This window comes from Uranotaenia lowii, chromosome 1 (assembly GCF_029784155.1).
Source record: "Uranotaenia lowii strain MFRU-FL chromosome 1, ASM2978415v1, whole genome shotgun sequence".
Lineage (NCBI taxonomy): Eukaryota > Metazoa > Arthropoda > Insecta > Diptera > Culicidae > Uranotaenia > Uranotaenia lowii.
Window position 1 is genome coordinate 171,883,985 of NC_073691.1, and position 22,822 is coordinate 171,906,806.

Genomic DNA, 22,822 nt, shown 5'->3' on the forward strand with positions numbered 1-22,822 from the left:
TGGTTGTGTGTGTGAGTGCCCACCCTGTTTTATAGGATTCGGTGAGTGATAATCAGCTGACTAAGGGCAAGGGGTGGTACTTACGAATACGGGGGGATTCGCTGTGGTATACGAATGGACGAGTTTATGCATACAAAGCACTATCTGATAGTGAAAACAACGAAACCTCGGAAATGCTTTCTCCGCAATCAGGGTTTCGCTTGTAATTCGGTCTAAAAAAGAACCCTGGATAAAAATTCTGAAGTTCTAGTACTTCTCCATATTTTACTTAAAATTAAACACTTCTAAGTTTGTCCCAAGAATTTGAAATTTCCTTTACACAATTAGGTTTTACTACTTCTAACGGCGTGTTCGTGAACTAATTTTTTGGGCGATTCATCGATTTTTTTTTGGTAGATGTCAAATCACCTTCCAATGCTTTGGCATGCAGTTTGTTTAATTTACGAACGCCAGCATCGATAGAAAAAATCAATTTACGAACACGCTGTAAGTTGGGTTGTTTGCTGTTGCTATATATTCATAGTTCTGATGAAGCTGTTGAAAAACCAACACGGTTTTCAAATTGCTGGACTTTCCAGCAATTGATCTAGTTAGCTGGAAAATCAGCAATCGAATTGTCAAATTGGAGTCTGTTTTTTTTTCGCACGCTGTAGCAAGGCGAAACTTTATTTCACAAACTTTGGTAAGATTATGGGGCTGACGTTGATGGCATCTGATCAACAGCAGTGTCAGCCGTCAATGGTGTTTTGGAGTTCACTGCTGGTAAAATACCAACAGCTGCCTCCGGGGTTCTGAGTACTTCATTCTGGATTCTTAAAACATGTTCCCAAAGCTTAACATGTATGTCCGCCAGGTCAGAAGAACTGGTGGCACGATTTGCGTATGTAGGATAACCCATTAATGAAGCAGACTGAGCTGTATTACCTAGGAAATCCGAACGCAGTTGAGCCAGGTCCTCCGGTGTTTCGACCATCAGAACATGGCTCAGATCATGAAGCTGAAAAGAAAACAAAAAAAACAAACATTATTAAACCGCCATGCATAAATTAATTTAAAAAAACATACTTTATATTCCGCAAGCGCCCTTTCTTGACGTTCGAATAGCGTATGATCGTCAGGGAGAGAGCGTTTACCATTCGATGGAAGCTGTAAATCAAGTGAAATGTACAGAAATTGGTTAACCAGTGTAAGAAACAGTGAACTAATCATAGCGTAATGTGCCAACTGATAATTTTAAACCATGCGTATGATTAAAATATAAATGGTGTCTCACTTTAAAGTTCTCAAGGATCCCTTCTCAGGTCTCAGGCTCTTAGTCTCAAGAATCAGGTCTCAGGTCCGGTTTCAATTCTAAGGTCTCAGGTCGCTTGATCACAGGTCTCTTAGGTCAAAGATCTCAGGTCTCGAGTCGCAGGTCTCGAGGTTTTAGGTCGCAGGTCTCAGATATCAGGTATCGAGTCTCAGGTTTTATGGCTCAGGGCGCAGGTCTCAAATCTCAGGTTTCATATCTTAGGTCTCAGGTCTGAAGTCTCGAGTCTCTTGTCTATGGACTCAGGCCTAAGGTCTAATGTCTTAGGTCTAAGATCTCAGGTCTCGTGTCTGAGGTTTTATGTCTCACGTCGCAGGTCTCAGAAAGTTACTTTTCTCGCTTTGCTCCTACATCACTTTGAACGTTTTATCAAAAATTTACCCACTGAGGATTTTTTAATGATTAATTAATGTTGAACTATACGAACAACCGTCCACACTTACCCCGGTGTACCCTACTTAAAAAGACTCCATGCATGGTGGAAAATTTTGTATAAGATTCTTGGAATTACAAAGGAAAAGAGTAACTCTTCTTTCTAATCAACAGATTTATCGTGATTTTGATGTCACATCGAAAGAGTTTAAAATGGATAGGTGATATTAGAACTACTAAGGAAAAGAAAAATAAATTATTACTTACATTTTTTGAAGCCATCTTATCGCAACCTTCACCACTTTTATTCCTGACCGAAAATTTTGTTTTGAAGGGAAACGGCGCTTCATTAGCTTTGTTCAATCGTTAGTAAAAATCGGTTTCAACTGGTTTCTGTCAACTGGTAGATGTTCAACGAGCCAATGTTTTGGTCGAAACTAGTCAGGTCGTTGTTCAATGGAGCAAGTAGAAACTAGTCGAAACCAATCCAGCTCGGCAGCAGGATTAGTTTCGACCTGGTAGAAATCGGTCGAAATCAATTGGAAAAAGACTATTCTATTCTATTCTATTTTGTTTATTTATAGAGGATTTTAACCAACATGGTCATTCGTCCTCTTATGAAAGAGACAGGTGATGACCTGTCTATCCATTTCTATTTGTTTTGTCCCATTTCGACCAGAATTCATTGAACAGACTAACTATGAATAACGCTTGTAGGGTATAAAGAGGTGCTATGGTTCATTCGAATTAAAACTGATAAAATCGATTCGACTATAATACGACGAATTCTCAAATGGATTCGCTTTTAAAAATTGTAAATATTGAAAATAACATATGCAGTACAAAACTGCGACCTTTCCTGCTCTGCTGAAAGATAACAGATCTTCCCGACAGCATGCATATCGGAGAACCTTTCCGATCAACGAAATGCAGTCTTTCATTATTTCCCAAACCAATCAAATACTTTTTCGGTATTGTTTTATCTGATAATCTAAATCGCATGCAGACAAAGCATTGACAATCGACTACAAATGATGAGAAATGGGGGTGTCCATTTGGCTTATCAGTAAATCAATACACAAATCCCTACCCACGTATAGATAGCTGATGAACGCGGCATGGATCACGTAAAAATGATAACTTGTAATCTCTGTTGTCGGATCACTTTCATTTTGAGAAACTATTCAAGTGCTTTACGATTTCATCGCATTCGAGTTTTAAGCTCCCAAATTGATGGATGCCGTCCGTTTAGTTTGCTTTGCGACGAGTCGAATGCAACCTTCGATCATTCATATTGCAGCTGGTATTGAATCATTGAAATCAGCAGATGTTTCATGCCCTTTCAGTTCTAGTATTTAATAGCACAGGCAGTCGTGTCACATTCTCTTATTTACACATTTTCCTGCGACTAATGAGTACCCTCGTATTGACCAACAGAGTGTAGGGTTTGTCATCAAAACGAGAACTTAACCGGGACAAAGAAATACTTATGAATTTTCTTTATTGAATTAGATTTTACTGCAAGCGACAGGGTTTCGAATTTTGTACTTGTTTTATTCTTTACAGTTTTCTAATGAATCTAGCTAGATCTTTTCCAAATGGTTGACTATTTTTTATATCTGCGATGGGATTATTCTGACTTGCACACTTCTTTCGGAACCTTAACTTATTCTGCTTTTTCCAAATACTCATCGAACATGTGAATGCCCATATCCTTGGTGTTTGATTCCTCGATGATGCTGTTCAGGTTGTGGATGTAGCCGGTCAGCTTCCGGATCACACCGCTCTGGTACTCGATGATCTCCTCGTCCAGGTAGTGGGCCACATCGGGATCGTAGCAGTTAGCCTTATCGTGGGCGTGCGAGATCTTCTTGTGGATGCGATGGCTTTCGTCGGCCAGGATCTTCTCGTAGCTGAGGGCCAGCTTCAGCGAGGACAGCTCGTCGCTATCCAGCAGGCTCGTTTTGCCAACCTTACCCTCGTTCAGTAGTCCAACTAGTTAAAGGAAGTCAGAATAAGCAATTATAATAAAGAACGCCTCAAAACGTAATACACTCAAGACATCACTATCAGAAGGCGTGTGTGGTTTCTTCTACAAACAACAACCGACAGTTGCCACTGATACATCTAGCATCGATTAACGTGAAGAAAAAAAAAAAGGTTACTCACCAACCGCGCTCTGCACTCCATTGATGTTGACGGTCAGGCCTCGCTTAGCCTGGTACTTGATCAGACCCTCGGTATCCTCCCAAGCCTTGTCCGAGATCTTGCGGTACAGCTTCTCGAATCCTGGCCGGTTCAGGTCGTACTTGTCGAAGGTGAACGCCAGCAGCAGGTAGTCGTAGGATTTCTCCAGCTGCTGGTTGGTGAACACCTCCAAATCGTTGTGAACATGTTCAACCGAAGAGAATTTGGCCGTAAATCGAGACACATCGGTAGCTGAGAATGACATTTTTCGTCCTTATGTTATTGATTTGGAACGTTTACCCTATTTGAGTGACTGTGGATCACTGGATCACTTCCTGAATAAGCTCATTTTTAGAGGTCTACTTACCATTGTAATCATCAGCATGGACCAGGCACAAACCGGCCACCAAAACTGTAGCAAGAACGAATTTCATGATGACTCTTACTAGAATGAGAATTAGAAGAAAAGGGTCACTAGATCGTTTTCTGGATATCACTGGCTTCAAGAGTCCTACCAGTGATTTTGTGAATCTTCTTAACTCGACAAAATCAGCGTTACGAGCTGAAGTGTTTGATTAGAGCTGAATTTTGCACTCGAGGTTATTCTTAAGCTTGGAACTAGCAATCCGATACCGTCCGGATTGCTTCTAATTTGCGTCTCACTTACTTGAATTTTCGATCTGTTATGAGGAACTCGTTGCAACCGCGTAGATTTATGTGGCCGAAAGCCCTACGACACAACCATGGATGGAATTCTCCATTGTGTTGGTGAGTGTTCTTCCTCTTTCTTTGCAAACCACGATGACTAGACGGTTGCTAATGCTAAGATCGATTCCTGATAAGAAGCCACCAACCATTTCGTGGCAGATGGTTTTGCATGGTTGTGGCTCATAGCTGTGGGACCGTGTGCAAAACCATTTTCCCTGCAGACTGCAGCGGATGACAACCATCTAATAACCATTGCATTAGTATTGACGAGATAGTGGTGTTTGCAGTTGAGTTATCTTGCCATTTTTGCTCTAACAGTCAACCAATACACCCGAGAGGGTGACTTCGAGTGCCCCCGCGTATGACGATATATGAGACCAGTCTTGGCTAGCCAAGGAAATCATACTAAAACCGGACACCGCGAGAAGTGGAAGCAAAATAGTGAGTTGTTTTTCGATTTAAGCTATCCTTGCAGTTCGCAGCATCTAGTCACCTTCTGTGCCAGTGTGTTCAAAGGTTGACTTTGATCTAAAACATCCTAGGAAGCGGCTGTTTAATCCGTCTTTAACAATTTGTGAGTGTTTTTTTTTTGCTGTTCCTTGAGCTTTGAAGACATCTAACTTTGTGTTTTTGTTCTGTTCCCCCAGACGTGTGAATATCAAAAAGCGAAATGATGAAGTCGATTTTCTTTGGAGTAGTTGCCATCTCCGTCGCCATTCTGTCCTTCTACCAAGAGACAGCTCAGGCCCAAGAACAAACAGGTAAGAAATTTTCTATTTTCGAAAAAAAATGTCCGATTTTGCTCTCGTTAGAAAATTTATTACGACGTTAATTTTTTTTTTCGATACTTTCTGCATCGCCCTTTTGTGATGTCTTGTATGTATGTATGGAACTGTTTGATTGGCAGAGAGTTTTATACTCTATATCACCACTACTTGTTTATATGTTGATTTTCGTTTTTTCGTAGGGATGCTCCTTTTTTCCATAATTTTCGATCAAACTTTCTGTTTTTCTAAATTTTCATGCGAGCTTTCTCTAGGAAACTGAGGATTTCCTTTAGTTTTGTAACTTCAAAATTTTGAATAATTTCGATCAGATTGGAATATCGATCCCAATCATAGTGATTCCTTATATGATTGAATTGAATGCATTTGAGAAGTGCATGTTCGGTGGTAAAATTCGTGTTGCATAGTTCGCACAATTTTGTGTCTCGAATTTTCATCACTCCTAAATAATAGGGTGAATAGTCATGGCCACTTAGTAAGCGATTCAAAGTGCGAATTTGAATGTTGCTTAGTTCGATATCCCAATACCAGGGTTTGGTAGAGAAATTTGATTGTAGTTCATAAAATTTGATTCCTTTACTTTCATTGTGCACCATGTTCCTGTACCATAAATTCGTGGATTCGAGTGATTCGAGATCATCAAGTCTCAGTTTGTTCTCGAGTAATATTGGTCCGTCTAATCCTTGTTTTGCTAGAACGTCTGCATGTTCATTTCCCTCTATTCCGACATGTGAGGGTATCCATTGGATTTTTACATTTTTTGTTGTAGCTAGTGAGCATATGTCGTGCGTGATTTGATCAAATTTTTTGTTTATAATGTCCCTTTTTAAAATTTTGCAGGCTGACTGGGAATCGGTGAAAATTACAACTCCAGTTCCTTCTTCGTTGTGTATTTGTTCTAAAGCTACTCTTATAGCTAAAAGTTCTGCAGTTGCAATGTTAACATTATTTACTAAGGAAATGCTTATCTTTGTATCGGAAGAAGCGTCATAAATTCCAATGCCACATTTGTTCGTACTTTTAGAAGCATCAGTGTACCATTGGTCACGGTGACTATAATGGTTGTTTATCATTTCTTGGGCCAGTTTTTTCATAACAATTGGAGATGTTTCATTCTTTTTCATTCTTGAGCCTATCATTTGATCTTCTATCTCGACTCTTATTTCTATTTCTGGTTTTGTTTCTGTGTATATCGTTTGAAATTCTTGTATGTTTTTAATGTAAATTCTTTCTAGAAAAGTGTACTTTGCTTCACTTTGAACGTTGTCCAAATCTAAAGAGTGTAGTTGTTGTGCAATTAGATCGTTATGATGGATATGCAAGGCAATACGTTTTTTTGCTAAATAAGTGCGTTTGAATGTCAGCGGTTCTTCTCCAGCTATTGCTGCTAATGTGTTAATTGGTGTAGTTTTAGTACATCCTGTAGCAATTCTCAGACATTGTCTATTCGTTACTTCTAACATGTCACAATATTTCTTAGCTGTTCCTCCATAGATTACTGCGCCGTAATTCAAATAATTCCCGTACAAAGCTCTATGGTACAGCATCATCACTCTTGGTGTGCCACCATATCTTATACCACTGATTATTTTTAGCATGTTTTGTCTGTCCAGCACATTTTGTTTCAGCATTTTAACATGTATACCGTATCTGAGTGCCTGATCAAGTGTTATACCTAAATATTTGTAGCTCCTCACTGTTTCTAGGGTTTCTCCTCCCATTCTTAAGTGGAGTTGTTTATCACTTTCTTTAAATAGCATTGCCTTTGTTTTTGAGCTATTAAGACGTAATCCTAACTCCGTAGCTTTTGCCATAAATCGGTTTATTTCAGATTGCATCTTGTTAATGGCCTTTTCTAAAGATTTTGCTTTGACAATTTTTAAAAAATCATCTGCAAACTGTAAAGTTGTTATATCTGGGTCGAGGTTTGTATTATGCAAAGAAGCTGTGTAAATATTGAATAAAACAGGTGACATAACATCGCCCTGTGGTACTCCAGTACAAATAGTTTGGCTGACAATTCCTTGATCGGTGTGAATGAGGGTTTTCCGGTTGTTTAAAAAGTTGTAGATCCATGTGCATGTATCTTCGTTGAAACCATTTTGTATCATGATATTGTATAATTTATCAATGTCGACTGTGTTAAAAGCATTTGAAAAATCAAAGAAGACACCAATTGTGGTATAGTTGGCTCTTCGTGCTGCTTTGATTAGGTTTGTTGCATACGTAATACAATGCTCAGTAGACATACCTTTGCGAAAACCAAAAGATAAATCTGGGATGACATTGTTCTTTTCTGAGCTGGTTGTGGGTAGCAATGTGGCTTCTTCGTCACTTGCTACAAACAACCAGCTGTTGCTGGGTAAAGAATCACACAAGCAGTAAAGCTGTCGATAACACAATGCCCTGCTCACATTTTTCACCATCTATTCGTTTCTTCTACCCAAAGCGCTCTAGCTTTGACCTTTCCACCTATCAATTTTCATTTCTGTCTTAATTGCTCTCTAACTAGAATTTCAATTTGCCGAAATGCCATAAACTTAGATAAGAACATTGTTCTTTTCACACGTTTGTTGGATGTCTACTAATACTGCTGCATTTAATATTTTTACAACGGTTGGTAAAAGCGCTATAGGTCGGCTGGAACTTATTTCATTCGGTGGTTTGTTGGGCTTTAACATAGGGATAATTTTTATTTCCTTTAGGTGATCGTCTAGAGTTGCTTTTTGCCACATTCCGTTTAGCAATTCTATTATTTTTGTAACTGATTGTAGATCTAAATTTTTTAATGCATTATAGTTTATATAGTCTGTACCTGGTGATGATGTTGGGGATTTGTTTCTTATGAAGTTTTTCCAATGTCGATAGGTTAATATGGATGTTCTTGTATTGTTTGCTGGCGAGAGAGGTTCTCTGTAATTTGATGGGCCAAAGTTGCTGGTGAGAAACTGTGAAGCCATATCCTTGCTGGTGTTTATAGAATTGTTTTTAGGGTTGGTAACAGGGAGGAATTTTAATCGTCTAACGAGTTTCCAATTTTCATGTGGATTTCTAGGATCAATGGAGCTGGAGAGTTCTATCATTTTGTTTTTAATGTGTTCAAGTTTGGATTTCAAGAAAATAGCAGAAGATCTTTTCCAAAAAACTAGGTTTTCACTACTACAGCATTGATTGTAACTACGTAGTGCGTTTTGTTTTTGTTCATAGAGCTGTGACAACTCCGAGCTCCAGTAATATTTTGGTGTATGTTTGCTTATTTTTTTGTGTTTTTTAGTTATATTTTGGGAAAGTTTAGACAGATCTTTCAAGTCTTCGAATTCCCAGTGCTCAACCTGTGCCATTTCCTCCGATATTTTTTGTTTATCGTAGTAGTATTTTTGTTTACGGTTTATCCTTAAATCCAGACAGATCTCAATAAATAGGTGTCCACTTCCTCCGAAATTTTTATCAACAACTTTCCATTGAACCACATTAAATAAATTAAGAGAACACAATGTTAAATCTATAGCACTAGATCTTTGATTGGAAACTGGAGGAATGTAAGTTACAGCTCCATTGTTCAATAGTAATAAATTAGCTCCTATTATGGCATCATGTACAATTGTCCCTTTACCGTTTGACTCTTGGCATCCCCATATTACATTATGACTGTTAAAGTCACCTCCTACTACTACTTTACCGTATCTAGCTGTTTCGTTAAAGAGTGTTGTTATGGCTGTTTCTAAATTATCGTTTGATATTCTTGGGTTCACATAGACGACTACTAGAGCCAGATCTAATTTAGGTATGAATATTCCGAGTGTTTCAAAATCGTCTGTTGTTTGTAATTGAATGTTGTCAAATTTAAATTCCTCCTTCAAGAATATTGCTACTCCTCCATACCCGTCAGCACGGGGTGCCAGATGTCGATGGTAGCCTTGAATATTCCATCGTAAAGTAGAAATCTGTTCTGGTTTGACCCAGATTTCCGAAAGCAATGCTGCATCATAATTTTGGGTATACAGTTCGTGTGTCAGTTCGTTTTTGTTTCGATATAAACTTTGAATATTTGCCTGTAACACCTTGAAATCGCCGGTGAAAATTATTTATCTCCTGCAGATCCTAGCATTTTATTTAATTCACCCAAGATGCAAGCTGATATTTCTCCTCCTTTTGTGCCATGTGGTTTCATAATAGTTTCTAATTTCATGCTAATTGTTGAAATTATTTGTTTCAGTTCTTCTTGTGATTGTTTTTTAATTGTTTCCTCAATTTCCTTTTTAAACCTCTCTAGCTCTCCTGTTTTATACTTATTGAACATCCCTATGCCTCTTGTTTCCTCTTTTTCTTCTTCCATTTTACGTTTTTTGGCGAATTCATTTTGATTTAATCCCAAAATACTGGCCACTCCTGGTACACTATCTGTTTCTACATTAAGTTTGTTTGGTTCTTTATTTTCTTTTTTAGATCTATTTCTCTTGTCGTTTGAACTCCACTCACTGCGCTTTGGTTGGAGTTGTTGTGGAAAATTACGCCCGCTAGCTGCAACTCTGGAGTATGATTCTGCAATTGTTGGAAAATCCTCTGTAGTCCTCAAAACGTCAAACATATTTTCAGTTGGAACCTCGTAGTACTGCCTTGCCTCCTGATAAGTCATGCATTTCTTGGCCATTATTGCTTGTAAGTCGTTTTCTTTCTTCCATCTAGGACACACTCTGTCAGTCGTCTTATGATTAGAATTTGGACAGTACAAACATTTTAAAACGTTACAAGAATTTTCTGTCGAGTGTTCTACAGCACATGACATACATTTTTCAATCAACGCTTTACAATTTTTGGACAAGTGGTTATAACGAAGACATTTAAAACAGATTATCGGTTTTCTAATGTACGGTTGGACTTTGTGTATCACAGAATATATACTGATGTCATTTGGCAAAGTATTAGTACGGAAAACTACACCCATTTTATATGTGGGTTCCTTTTTCTTGTCTTTATAGCGATGCATTCGAAAAACGGAATCTATTTCTGCTTTGGCCTTGATAAAGTGTTTAACTTCTTCGTCTTTCATTTCAAGTGGTATACCAGAAATAACTCCTGTCACCGTGACGAATTGTTTTGGAATATAAGATTTGAATCCCTGTAGATTTAGATTCTGGCAATTTGCCAATCTGTTGGCATCTTTAATATTTCCTACGTACACTGTTACTTTATTTCTAGCTGTCTTCCTGATATCATCGATACATTTGTCAAAACCATTTTGGTGTAGCATTATTCCTATTTGTAATCTGTTAACAACTTTTCGTTTTTCTACATCTGTGTTCTCTACTATTACGCGATACGGACGGCAATCCCCATTTTGGTAATTGTAGTTTTTAAATATTTTTCTACTTGCTGCGTCGACGTGATCCTTTCCTCTGCTGGTTGTTTCCATGTCTTCTTCCATCCTTTCTTGTCCTGGATTTAGTATCGGTTGATTGAGGTTAAGTACTGATGCTGCTCCGTCTGGAGCAGCATCCTCGCCACTCATCTTAGTACGGTCACTTATTTATCACAGAAGGTATACTTGTGAATTTATCGCTAAAATTATCACAGTTCTTCTTAATAATAATGACAATACAACAGTTTAAAATAGCCAAAAATCCAAATTGAAAAAACGAGCATCCACACTCTTTCAATGTAAACATTGGAATCTGTGATGTCTTGTTTTCATGTTTCCTTGTCAATCGATCGAAATATAATTCAGAAATGTACTACTACAATCAACACTCACTCACACTCACTCTCGGAGCAAGGGAGCAAGGTCGTTTGCTTCTGAAGCCGGAAACTCATGAGTTCGGGTAAAGTTCCTCCGAACGGCACCTTAGCTCGATGTGTCATATCATATCGTTGCCTCGTTTTAGTTTTGATAGCAGCAAAATGTTCCAGACACCCCCTGCTGCTGCTTACTTGCTTGCCTGTTGGCTGATTGGTTCCGATTCTCAAATGAAAGCAAAAGTGCGAAGTTCCTCTGCCTTTGTGTTGGCTGTTAAGCTCAGGTCCTTTTGTTAACTGATTGTGGTGACTAATGTGCAAATTGCGTGCTCCTATGGTCGGGAGAAGTTAAATTGCGATCATTTTTAGCACATATTCTTGAGAACGATGGGGCGTTCTCGGAAAAAACGGTTTCGGTAAAACATTTTTTTCTCTGGAGATCCACATAGACTTCACAAATGTTTCAACAGGCAAACAAATTTCTTAGAAATTTTTGAATGTGCATGGATTTGATAGAGACGGTTGAACACCCTTGTGATTGATCGTAATATGTTGTTTAAAAATATTTTGTTAGGTTTTAGTTGCTCGAATAACTGGAAATATGATGACTTCCTCGAAAAGTTGAAACCATCAGATTCTGGCTTAAGAAAAAAAAATTATAATTTTTTTTTTTACTTTTTCGTAAAAACGTCTGAAATATTTTTTAAATAATTTGGAGAAGAATTAATTTCCGGTTTATGCCATTTAAAGGTACCGCCGAGGGTAACTACGTATGGAACGCTATGGACGATGAGTGCCGCACGGCCCTGCACCGTCAGATCAACAAGGAGTTCGATGCCTCGATCGTCTACCTGAAGTACGCCGCCTTCTTCGCCCAGGAGAAAATTAATCTGCCCGGGTTCGAAAAGTTCTTCTTCCACGCCGCCGGCGAAGAGCGAGAGCACGGCATCAAGCTGATCGAATATGCCCTGATGCGCGGCCACGGACCTGTCGATAAGGCCAGCTTCAAACTTAACTATGTAAGCTCACATTTTTCTAATGACAAACGCATTATTCATAACAAATTTCTCATTCAAACAGAACTACCAAGTACCATCTAAGACTGACGGTGAATCAGCTCTGCGTGCTGCCTTGCAGAAGGAAGAGGAAGTCACCCACAGCATCCGACAGGTGATCAAGGCCTGCGAGAACGGTTCCAACGATTATCACGTAAGTATTTAGCTTTACAACATTAAATCTGTTAAACAAACTCAAGGAAATAATTTTTTTTCGTTCTCCCCAATCTAGCTTGCCGACTACTTGACCGGTGAGTACCTGGACGAGCAACACAAGGGTCAACGGGAGCTGGCCGAGAAGATCGCCACCCTGCACAAGATGAAGAAGAGTGCCCCCAAGCTGGCCGAATTCCTGTTCGACAAGAACCATATGTAAGAGCCTCGTTCTCCGAAAACCCAAAATGGGGTCACGAACACAACACTTCACTTGGGTGCTTGCAAATTTAGAACCGCGTTCAAATTTCCATCAACAATTTGTGTTAATTACTGAATTAGTGCTATATAGAATTACATTTCGTGATTTATGAATGAAAAAAACAATAAAGGAAAAATATTAGAAACTCAATCTTGGAAGCAAGAGAAACACAATGACAGATTAATAATATACGATTGAATTGGATTGTGAAAACAGTGGGGATAGCTGGGGCTTGTTTCAGGAAAATTGTCTGGGCAAAGGCCGACAACAATGTTACAAAAGAATTTTAAGTCCTAATCCGAAAGATAAGGTACAATACAGATAATGAACTGAAAGACGCGTTTCATTAGAAAGAAATAGTACCCACTTGTGTTGCTATATGGTGGATTATCCTTTAACTTATTCATTAAGTTGTGTTGAACTACTGAAATGTAGCGTTTTCTGATGCCGTGTTTGGATACTTCATTCACAACTTAGGTAATCTTTGTTATGTTATTTAATTTTTAATGTTTGACATTTTTAATCATTTCGTTTTACCGTGAATTCCAATTAATTGGATGACCAGACCGTTCCAATGTTCTAGCCCGGATGCCTACAGCTACGGGTGTGTTAATATACCAAAACACGGTACCCCTTGCACTTTAAAATGCTTACACCCTGGCTATAGGCACCCTGGTTCTAACCAGACGAGGAATCCTTGGAATACTGGTGTTCGCGCACTACTTTTATCTTGTTATGACTGTCGTCTAATCATACAAAGAAAAAGGACAAAAATTACAGCTTCCTAGCAGAAAGTGTATCAAACAGGAATGAATTTGCCAAAAAATAGGTCAACGTACTTAAGAATAACGCTAAATAATTAAAAAAAGCATGGCACGGAGCAGCGACACGTTCTAGACACAAGGGTAAGGATATTCCAAGGATAATTTAACAGAAGGAATGGATTCGCACAACAAAAATCGATAACGAGAGGAACCATCAATGAAAGCTCGTTGTATGAAGCTGCCAAAAAAAAACTCAGAAAAATGAAACGCCAAAATATCAGGACACTTTCGCTGGTCGTCTGTACCTTCACCTATCTGCTAATCGGGGCAGCCGTATTCGATGCCCTGGAGTCGGAAACCGAAGCCCGGCGGTGGGAGTTTCTCAAAAGTGAGTCATATCTTTTATAGTTTCTTTGCACCCTTGAACAGATTTATGGATAAGGTAAAAAAATATTTCCTGTTAGGCAAATAAACTTGGATAATTGGATGATTCTGCTTTGATAATAATTATATTGAGCTGCGTCTAAGATTAATCCATTGTAGGATCCCCTAATAATAAATCTTATTATAATCATTTACCACCAAAAAAAAAATTGGATTCAGTAATTATTCGTTATTTTTCCTGTCCATAAAGTTCGTCTAACTATCGAGCAACTTTATTGCTGATGATTTCATTTACAATATCAAAATGATAGCGGACACCAAAGGAAGTTCGGAAGCTTTAGCGAAATTGAACATTCATAAAATTGTGATTTGACTGCCTAGATAATTAAGCAACAATCAAACAGTAAAGATTGCCATCTTACAGTGTTCGGTGATTGCACGCGTTGATATCGTATCAGAAGGCGAGGGATATAAAAAAATGACTCGCGTAGCAACAAAGATATTGTTTTGAATTCGTTCTATCTAGTCATAGGCGAAATTATAAAATTTCATGTCCGATGCTTTAATGAATTTCTAGTTATTTTCTACTATTTTTTTAAGAACCTGCCGTATTTCAACTCAATGAGAATAATTAATTAGGAAAAAATCGGCTGCAACAGAGTTTTTTCTATCCTCCACAAGACGTTTCTGTGGGGTTTTTAAAATTCGTAAAATTACAATAAAAGGAGATGACATCTGACGGCGAGTAGAATGATCACTTCACTGAACATATTCACCCGTAAATGTATTACCTCTAACAGCATGGTAATCAACATTCGGTTTTCATATCTCTATTTTACGCTTTTAAGGACTTTTTTACAACGAATTAGCAATGTTTACGGATTGTTTGTTTAATTATTCAAAAAGTTTCTTCTTTGTATGTTCTCAGATGTCAAAGCAAATTTCGTGGCCAAATACAACATAACACCCGAAGACTATCACATGATTGAAATCGTCATCACCGAAAATAAACCGCACAAAGCAGGACCCCAATGGAAATTTGCGGGGGCGTTCTATTTTGCAACCGTTGTGTTGGCCATGATCGGTTACGGCCATTCGACCCCGGTAACCATCGGCGGTAAAGCGTTTTGTATGGCCTACGCGATGGTTGGAATCCCGCTAGGACTCGTAATGTTCCAGAGTATCGGAGAGCGTTTGAACAAATTCGCATCGGTTGTGATTCGGCGAGCGAAGAGATACCTGCGCTGTCAGCAAACCGAGGCAACGGAAATGAACCTCATGCTGGCCACTGGGATGTTATCGACCATCATAATAACTACGGGTGCAGCAGTGTTCTCCAAATATGAGGGCTGGTCGTATTTTGATAGTTTCTACTATTGTTTCGTAACGTTAACGACCATCGGATTTGGAGACTACGTCGCTCTTCAGAATGACCAGGCTTTGATTAATAAACCAGGCTATGTTGCACTTAGCTTGGTTTTTATTCTGTTTGGACTTGCCGTCGTAGCCGCTAGTATCAACCTGCTAGTGCTGCGGTTCATGACTATGTGAGTTTCAGTAAAATAATCTATTGCATTCAAAAGATTTTAACTAAATCCAATACTCTCTCTTACAGGCAAGCGGAAGATATCCGACGGGATGAGGCTGAAATGCAAATGTCTACAGACGGGCTGAACTACGAGTGTAGTTCTACGGGTAAGCTGCTGTCCAGCAATAACATCAATCATTTCTCCGAGATAGACGATGACGAAACATCGGTCTGTTCTTGTACCTGTCTGGGTGGAAACAGTTTTACGACACACGAGAATGAGTTTCTGCTAGATCAGGGTTATCACCCTGCCGATATCATAACCAGCTCGATCAGCTTGAAACGAATGTCGATTTAGATAATTGAATCGGTTTGGTAGTGGAAACGGATTAATAAAACAGAATTTGCCAAAAAGCTTTTCGAAGTCTTCTGTTAGACCCTTATTCAATATAAGTTTATTAGGCCTATTACTTAGCTTAGCTTAGCTTGTTTGACTACTCATATCCACCTTAAATCATTTAACTCGAAATGCTATTTAATTGTTTCAGAGGATGGTAATGCTATTTAATTACGTACTTCAAAAAAAAGATGACTTTCTTGTTATTTTTTAACAATTTATGCGCATTTCGAATTCCATGATCGTTGGCGTGGCTAAGCAGAACAAGTTCCTCGTCGCCAATGGTTGCTACTCCGTGATTAATCGAGGCCAACAATTTTGCACAAAATCCAAAAGAATGGTGCTTGGGATTAGCAGTTCATTCTCAATGTACAAAACTCATGCTCTCCGTTTTTTAAATGATTAATAACGGCGCCGGCCACGTCCTAGTAGTCAATGGGGGAAAAGGAAGGAATGTTAGTTTGATACTCTTTAGGTTCAACTAGCAACTTCATGCTCCTGCATACTCCAAAAATAATTTTGAAATAGTCAGAACCAGAAACAAGTGAGTATCACCAACTATGGAAACCGTCTGTACGTCTGCGAATCTATATTCAAGTATCAAAGGAAGGGGTTGTGTTAGTTGGAAAAAGGTAAAGATCAGGATCCATTTTGGTCAATGGTGCGATCGTATTTTCCTACACCTTCTATGCTCCTAGGCATTTCATAAGGAAACTCCTACTTCTACGAGGCATTCGATAAACGTTAAATAAATATATATTGAGTTAAGTATTGAAAGAAAATTATTATCATCCACATTTCATCCCTTTCAAACTAGCTTTTTTTCCCTAACAGCGATCCCTGTTAAATCGAAGAATTATCAAAAGGCTTTTATGGTTGAAAAAAAAAACAATATTTTGAATTGAATGTATTTTTCATAGTATGCGACAAAAACTTCTCAAACTATTTTTCGTGATTAATACCATTTTGAAAATTCTTCAATTCTTTCCTCTCTTTGCCTCTTTTTGAGCTTCATTGCATGTAATGTTCAAATTTTTGTTGATAGTAAATTATTTCAAAATAAAAAGTATGCATCATGGATCAACTTAGAGAAGCCTTATTTTAAAAACTTCAATTTGATACTGAGGTATCAACAATGTCAGTTTGAAATAAAAGCAGGAAATCTTTAAGATACACTTAATTTAAATACGAATGTTGCATTGTTTCAAAAATAAAACTGAAAAGTCAAACAGCAATAAAAAACAAAAGTGAAAAATGGAACGGGCTCACCAAAAATGTTATAAAAGGTGCTAAATGTTGATCTGAAAGTCCTCCTGGAAACACTGGTCCTTGAATCCACGAATGAGTTCACTTTTTGAAGCTCCGAAGGTGATGGTGGTCACTGAGCTGGTTCCATCCGTCTAGATTCAATCTTCCGGATTTTAAAAATTGTTAGCACTTTGTCAGTTAAGCTTAGCAGGCCACCAGAAAAAAACCACTCCCACCGGGCGCTGGAATTTGAGTTTTTTTTCTCTCCTACCACATGTTTCTTCCTGTCACAAAACGCACAATCAGGGAACTTTTCAATAATAAGTGGAAAGTTTCCCTTTTTATCACTATTTGAAAAGAAATTTAACTGGATCCGCGATTCAAATCGACTGAAATTCGTATATTTTTCACAATTGCAGAACGTGCATTTTTTCTCAGAATCCAGTAGCTGTAGTCATAGCTGTGAACCGTATAAGAATATATTCATATTGAACAAAAAGGCCGATCAAAACTCGATTGATGTAAGAGAATTCACTGCAACTTATTGAAACTTGGTCATGAAGGTAATGAAAAAATATATTTCGAGGAATCACGAAGCAAAACGCGACCACGGAAAAACATGCGACCGTACTCGAGCAAGGCCAACTTAGCTCCTCTATAAGTTTATTAGGCCTATTACTTAATACAAAGTTTATCTGGCCGATGGTCAATTTTATTACATCTATTTCTTAAAACTAAGGTTGGGTTTTTTGGGTTTAGGGAATGGGAAAGGGTTGGGTTTAATTGGAAGCTTCTTATCATGCGAGACAGTGGCTGAGTTACACTGACTCGCATAAGTGAAGATGGGGGTTTCTTTATTTTTGCTCTGATCACAATTCACTTCCATCTCTGGATCGGAGGAAGAGCAGCTGGGTTGGGGATCATTCTTTTTTTTAGGTGGAGAGTCCGATTGCACGTTCGCACTGGGTTGTTCGTTTGGTGGTGATACATTCGGTTTTTGGTGACTTCGTTTGATATTCAGGTTGAGTTGATGTTGCTGTTGTTGAGCTTTATTCGGATCGGTGCTGGAAGACTTCGGTTTTGGTTGGTTATCCATTATAGGACGTGATTGCAATTTTGCTACGCTTGCGTAACTGATGTTGTTATTGCTGGTGGTGATCGATGATATTTTTTTTCGGGCTTCGGTCAGTGGTATATTTTGATCGGTGGCGAGTTTAAGCGAGGCGACTTCGGTTTTCCAGATCGAACAGCTTCGGTCAACTGGACTGTGGCTTCCTTTGCAGTTGGAGCAAAATGGATCGTTTTTACATGTTGCGCTTTCGTGTTGACCGGAACATTTGATACACGAGATTTGGTTTGTGCATTTGGCCTTGGGATGACCATATTGGAGGCATTTTCGGCAAAACATTGGTAACGGATAGTACACTCGGGTTCTTAACCGCAGTAAACCGAAATCAATATATTCGGGCACGACGGTACTGTTCACAGTTAGAATAAACGTCGATGTTCCAACGATTCCATTTGGTGATTTTTTTGTTATTCTATGAACATTTGTTATATTCTGTGGCACAAGTTCTGCGAGGATCTCTTCATTTTTCATTTCTCCGACTTCATTACACTGCACTACGAATTTTCGTGTGTTTAAATTTGGATGAAGACCAACTTCGACGGGAGTTCCATCTATTAAATTGGTAATTTTTTCGAGTTTTTTCACTTGTTCTTCAGATCGCACTTTCAACACGTACCATTGTTTTTTGCTATCATAATAGCCACTCTCAACTTTACCGGCATATTTTTCCACTGATTTTCCGATTGTAAAAGGGTTCTTAGGAAGACTACTGCCATTTGTTCCTCGAAGGAACATGTAATATAAACGACCGAACAGTTTATTTCGGTCCATCCAAACAGGGATTAACCTATCTGGATGATCACCGGGAGATGGGCTCATGGCCACGCACTTGTTCTTTTCACCGCACCAATACTAAACAATAGCCTTTTATCACGAGGTGAGCAAAACTCGACCGAACTCGATCAAGGCTGAGGAGGAACTCTGTTAGACCCTTAGATAAATTCAAAAAAAAAAACTAGAAACATTTTCCAAAACATCAAACTACTTATAAAATACTTTTACACTGAATACGACACTTGAACCCAGGATTTAGTTTTCTGCCATATCTTAACTGGTGTTGAAATAGAGTTGTAAATTAATCATTCATTAAATTCAATAAGTAGAATTTAATAACATCACAGAGAACATATTATGACTGATATTTTTTTTGATGACATTGTCCACTTTAAAGCTCCCATCAATATTAACATAAAATTTAGGATAATTTCTTTCTGGAAGTAATTAAATAAATGCAACACATTTTTCCTGTTAGTGCTACTTATGAATGCTTTATTTCAACATCGTTCAGCACATTGAACATCATAGAAGCACAAATGAAAACATGAATTAGTCGCAATGTTCAAATTTTCATAATCTTCAATAGATAAGTTTTCTAATTGGGGCACCTATATCAGAAAACGTGCGTTTTTCTGCTAAACAGGCTTTTTCAATTTTCTACTTACTCTGGGTTGTCCGAATGTTAATTATATTTTATGAGTCTTATTCAACCTAGATGTTGCCCTCTAGTTTATTGTTATTGGTTTAATTAATGACGGATCGAATTAATAAATACATAGGTAAAAACATACTACCGGGTTAATCACTTAAAATTTGCATCACACCCGACTATACAATTTTGAAAATAAAATGATAATTTCAAAAAAAAAATCTGTAGTAATAAATTTATGTTAGGTACAATTAAATTGAATAAAAGTAAAACCTGTTATAGATGGAGAAATGTTTCAAAAACTTTTCCTCTTTTACACCACAGTGTAATTTTTGAATAAAGAATAGTACAGTTCAACATTGTGTGGATCCAATAGTAGTACAATATAATCAAAAGAAACGTGCTTAATTTTCTAGAACCTCTACTCTACTGTTTCATTATTTTAATTTATAATGGCTGTCGGAGACAGTGTAGCTTGTTCAGAAAATTTTACAATGTTCGTATATTTAAAACTTCTAAAATAAACCACAGTACAAGTTTCATTTATATCAGTGCTAAGTGCTTATTCGCATTTGTTTGTAGACATTCTTTCAACCGAAAGCCGTTTAATCATCTGTGAATAGAGATTGGTTCAGTGGTTTTTTTCTCATACTTAGGTAATTGGAAAGCAACGGTTACAGCTAACGACTAAACTTAGTATCACGGTTTAAAACGTAAAATGCAACTCCGTGTTGTTTAGACATCATCGAAAAATCCCCTTGGAGCATTCGAACTTCGGTTGCCATCCGTTTCACCATCATCTCCGAAATCATTGTATCCCGGTCGGAAACCAACGGTGACATTCGTGCTTATACCGAAACGTTCATTGATTTCATCCGACAACGATCGACTAATGTCGGTTCCACCTCGTGATCCTGTGGTGCTGTAATCCAAACGATCTCCGTGACGCACTAAATCGTCATTTGGCCCCACCTGTCCTGTTGCCATGTCCAGGTTCCTGGACTTATATTTCGATAGAATACCACCGGAGTGATTACCATTGCCATTGCTGGAGCCGGCACCCGGTCCTCCAGAGCCGTCTCGACTCAAGTTCGAAAGTATGTTATCCCGGCGACGAGCTATGGCATCCTCGGCACGTTGACGTTTTCGCTTTTCTCGCACAATCAAATCCTTACCTTCTTGAACCAACTCGGTGACGATGTTTTCGTTCAGCATAAACTGCTGGAAACCGAGTGCATTCAAGGCACGACTACCCAGAGAAAACCAGGTGGCTAGGCAGAAAGCCAACATGACCATCGGAAAATAGATGTTGAAACCATCCGAGATTATTCCAAGCACATCCATGTGGCCCATGATTTGGGTGTAGTGAGTCTCCAGAATTCTTTCTTTAATAATATGTGAATCCATGTGGATAAGTCCGAGGAAGTTAAGACACATGGGCGGTGTCAAACGGCAAAGCAACATGCCACTGAAGATTAAGCTGTATTCGTTGGTCTGATGATGAGCAGCTAGGTAGTAAAGATTGAGAAATTTGATCCGAAAAACAGTGGAATATGCACAGTAGCACAAGTAGCATAAAGTCATCATGGAGAATATTTCAATCGTTACAAAATCATAATTTTCCTTCGCTACGTTCAACACCTTAGCAAAAATTGATAACACCGGTTCTCGATTGAAGAACGTTAGCTCACTCCAGACGACGATAAATGACAGAATTCCAGTGATTACAGCAAGGCATTTTAGGAACGGTGCTTTTACAACACATTCCCAGTACCATTCCATAGTTGGACTGTACATGGCACGCGACATTCCGGTTCGGTGTTTGGGGAATTCCGTTTTGAATCGATGATCTAGCGAAACAGCATTCTTTGCCACATCCTCCAGATGCAACACTTTGTTGACCTGAACGTTCCAAAGAGCTTCGGTGCGTTGTAGAGTTTGAAGTGATTTTATCACCTGTCGATGTAACCTTACTAGAGCTTTCTCAGACGGAATAGCCACTGGTGATCCATCATCTCGACTTATACGGCGAGCTCGTTCCATCAGTTCTGTGGGGACCTTCCGAATGATAGTTTCCAGCGCAGTTCTCAGTTCATGTCTGGCTGGAATCGCTCGACTCGCCGACTGTAAGCTCTCAAGCACATCGTCTACATGTTCTTCGGCTTCAGCTTTCTCGGAGCTTAATTTAGACAGCTTGAAGTACGCATACTGCAACGCAAATCCGGGTTTAGAGTTGTTCCACAATCCTCGAGGAACCTCTACCAGTGCGTATCCAAGAAGCAACACTAATAGAAACAAACCCCAAGTATTCGAAGCCGACGATGCAATAGCTTTTAGCTTCTGCCAGTCTAATGAAATGCCAGGTTGAAGGGCTAGATAAATCAGCAGTACGCCACAGATAAACAAATAGGAACCATAGTATATGGCATTGTCTACCAGGGCAGACTTCAGTTTTCCTTTGATGGTGAAATCACCGGCCTTTAGGTAGGACTGCATCAATGGCATGATCAACCAGGTCAGGAACTGTGACGACCAGTAGATGATGCGCCAAATGTTCGGAAAAACAGCCTCCTCTACCATGCCCCAGGGCCGCTGGCAGGAACTGTCATTCCCATTAGGTCCATTGCCTTCCCCGGTGGTAGGTTTATTGGTGCTGTTGTGCTCCAGAATGCATTGGCGATAAACGGTCTAAAATGATATCATAGAAACATATAGAATCGATTTGAACCTTCAAAAAAACTTCCCAACCGAAAACTAGTTTTAATCTTAAGGTCGCGGTACACCTCAGGTGAAAATGGAAAATTTTATTTCGTCAAATGATCTACAGCTACACGCAGATTGGCTTTGTAACAAGGTGGAATCGATGGGGAATAGTTAAAAGCTGAATTTTAATGAAGTTTTTTTTTAAGTTATTGGCGAAATAAGATTTGAGGTCACCTGAAGTGTACCGCGACTTTTAAACAAGCGGTTCAACAAGTATTTCAAGTTCAAATTATTTTTAGTCCAGCCTCATTTTAATAATTTGCATAATTAATCTTCATTATTAATCGTAATTCGTGAATTAATTATAATAGAAAAAAGCTAACAAATCTGCTTCTGATGTCCAGGATTTTTTAAATTATTTTGAACAAATGAAAGCCCTAGCTAAACATTGTCAAGCTCAAGATAAAGAGCGCCAACCAGTAAACCAGTAAAATACTCACAGAAGTTACATCCAGCGGAATAGTGAACACGATGAGAAACGAGAAACTCCATGCTGTTAACACGGAGAATGTCACTATCGGATGTTGCCGCTGGATACATCCGTAACGGTACAGTGATATCGAAGCTAGCAGCAGAGCTAAGCAGATGGAAAATATCAGCAAATATGCCATTTTTTAAT

The 22,822-nt window shown here is 38.7% G+C and overlaps 5 protein-coding genes across 9 annotated transcripts; 2 read left to right on the plus strand and 3 right to left on the minus strand.

Annotated features, from left to right (window-relative positions):
* Positions 1 to 630: 630 nt before the first annotated feature.
* LOC129740335 (uncharacterized) lies at positions 631 to 2,022 on the minus strand. Its single transcript, XM_055731984.1, has 3 exons — positions 1,949 to 2,022; positions 1,066 to 1,146; positions 631 to 997 (listed from the first exon to the last, which is right to left on the minus strand). Exons 1-3 carry the CDS (start codon positions 1,961 to 1,963, stop codon positions 689 to 691), a joined length of 405 nt encoding a protein of 134 aa, XP_055587959.1. The 5' UTR covers positions 1,964 to 2,022; the 3' UTR covers positions 631 to 688.
* A 1,143-nt stretch (positions 2,023 to 3,165) lies between these two features.
* Positions 3,166 to 4,567, minus strand: LOC129751443 (soma ferritin). 2 transcript variants are annotated; one of them, XM_055746989.1, is made up of 4 exons: positions 4,384 to 4,567; positions 4,236 to 4,313; positions 3,851 to 4,141; positions 3,166 to 3,676 (listed from the first exon to the last, which is right to left on the minus strand). In XM_055746989.1, exons 2-4 carry the CDS (start codon positions 4,300 to 4,302, stop codon positions 3,348 to 3,350), a joined length of 687 nt encoding a protein of 228 aa, XP_055602964.1. In that variant the 5' UTR covers positions 4,303 to 4,313; positions 4,384 to 4,567; the 3' UTR covers positions 3,166 to 3,347. The 2 variants fall into 2 exon arrangements, with proteins under 2 accessions (XP_055602964.1, XP_055603036.1); XM_055747061.1 differs by having other exon boundaries at positions 3,851 to 4,120; positions 4,384 to 4,566.
* A 398-nt stretch (positions 4,568 to 4,965) lies between these two features.
* Positions 4,966 to 12,899, plus strand: LOC129751559 (ferritin subunit). 2 transcript variants are annotated; one of them, XM_055747174.1, is made up of 5 exons: positions 4,966 to 5,150; positions 5,224 to 5,337; positions 11,845 to 12,113; positions 12,175 to 12,303; positions 12,382 to 12,899. In XM_055747174.1, the coding sequence occupies exons 2-5, from the start codon at positions 5,247 to 5,249 to the stop codon at positions 12,523 to 12,525; spliced, it is 633 nt and encodes a 210-aa protein (XP_055603149.1). In that variant the 5' UTR covers positions 4,966 to 5,150; positions 5,224 to 5,246; the 3' UTR covers positions 12,526 to 12,899. The 2 variants fall into 2 exon arrangements, with proteins under 2 accessions (XP_055603149.1, XP_055603225.1); XM_055747250.1 differs by having other exon boundaries at positions 4,970 to 5,017.
* A 370-nt stretch (positions 12,900 to 13,269) lies between these two features.
* Positions 13,270 to 20,160, plus strand: LOC129751780 (two pore potassium channel protein sup-9). Of its 2 annotated transcripts, XR_008738805.1 has the most exons (4): positions 13,270 to 13,716; positions 14,641 to 15,259; positions 15,328 to 15,664; positions 18,931 to 20,028. XR_008738805.1 is itself a non-coding variant. In XM_055747527.1 (3 exons), exons 1-3 carry the CDS (start codon positions 13,590 to 13,592, stop codon positions 15,596 to 15,598), a joined length of 1,017 nt encoding a protein of 338 aa, XP_055603502.1. In that variant the 5' UTR covers positions 13,270 to 13,589; the 3' UTR covers positions 15,599 to 20,160. The 2 variants fall into 2 exon arrangements, 1 of the variants encoding a protein (XP_055603502.1); XM_055747527.1 differs by having other exon boundaries at positions 15,328 to 20,160.
* Positions 19,254 to 22,814, minus strand: LOC129751674 (LMBR1 domain-containing protein 2 homolog). Of its 2 annotated transcripts, XR_008738788.1 has the most exons (3): positions 22,644 to 22,814; positions 19,799 to 22,128; positions 19,254 to 19,750 (listed from the first exon to the last, which is right to left on the minus strand). XR_008738788.1 is itself a non-coding variant. In XM_055747367.1 (2 exons), the coding sequence occupies exons 1-2, from the start codon at positions 22,812 to 22,814 to the stop codon at positions 20,176 to 20,178; spliced, it is 2,124 nt and encodes a 707-aa protein (XP_055603342.1). In that variant the 3' UTR covers positions 19,254 to 20,175. The 2 variants fall into 2 exon arrangements, 1 of the variants encoding a protein (XP_055603342.1); XM_055747367.1 differs by having other exon boundaries at positions 19,254 to 22,128.
* Between the last annotated feature and the right edge of the window lie 8 nt (positions 22,815 to 22,822).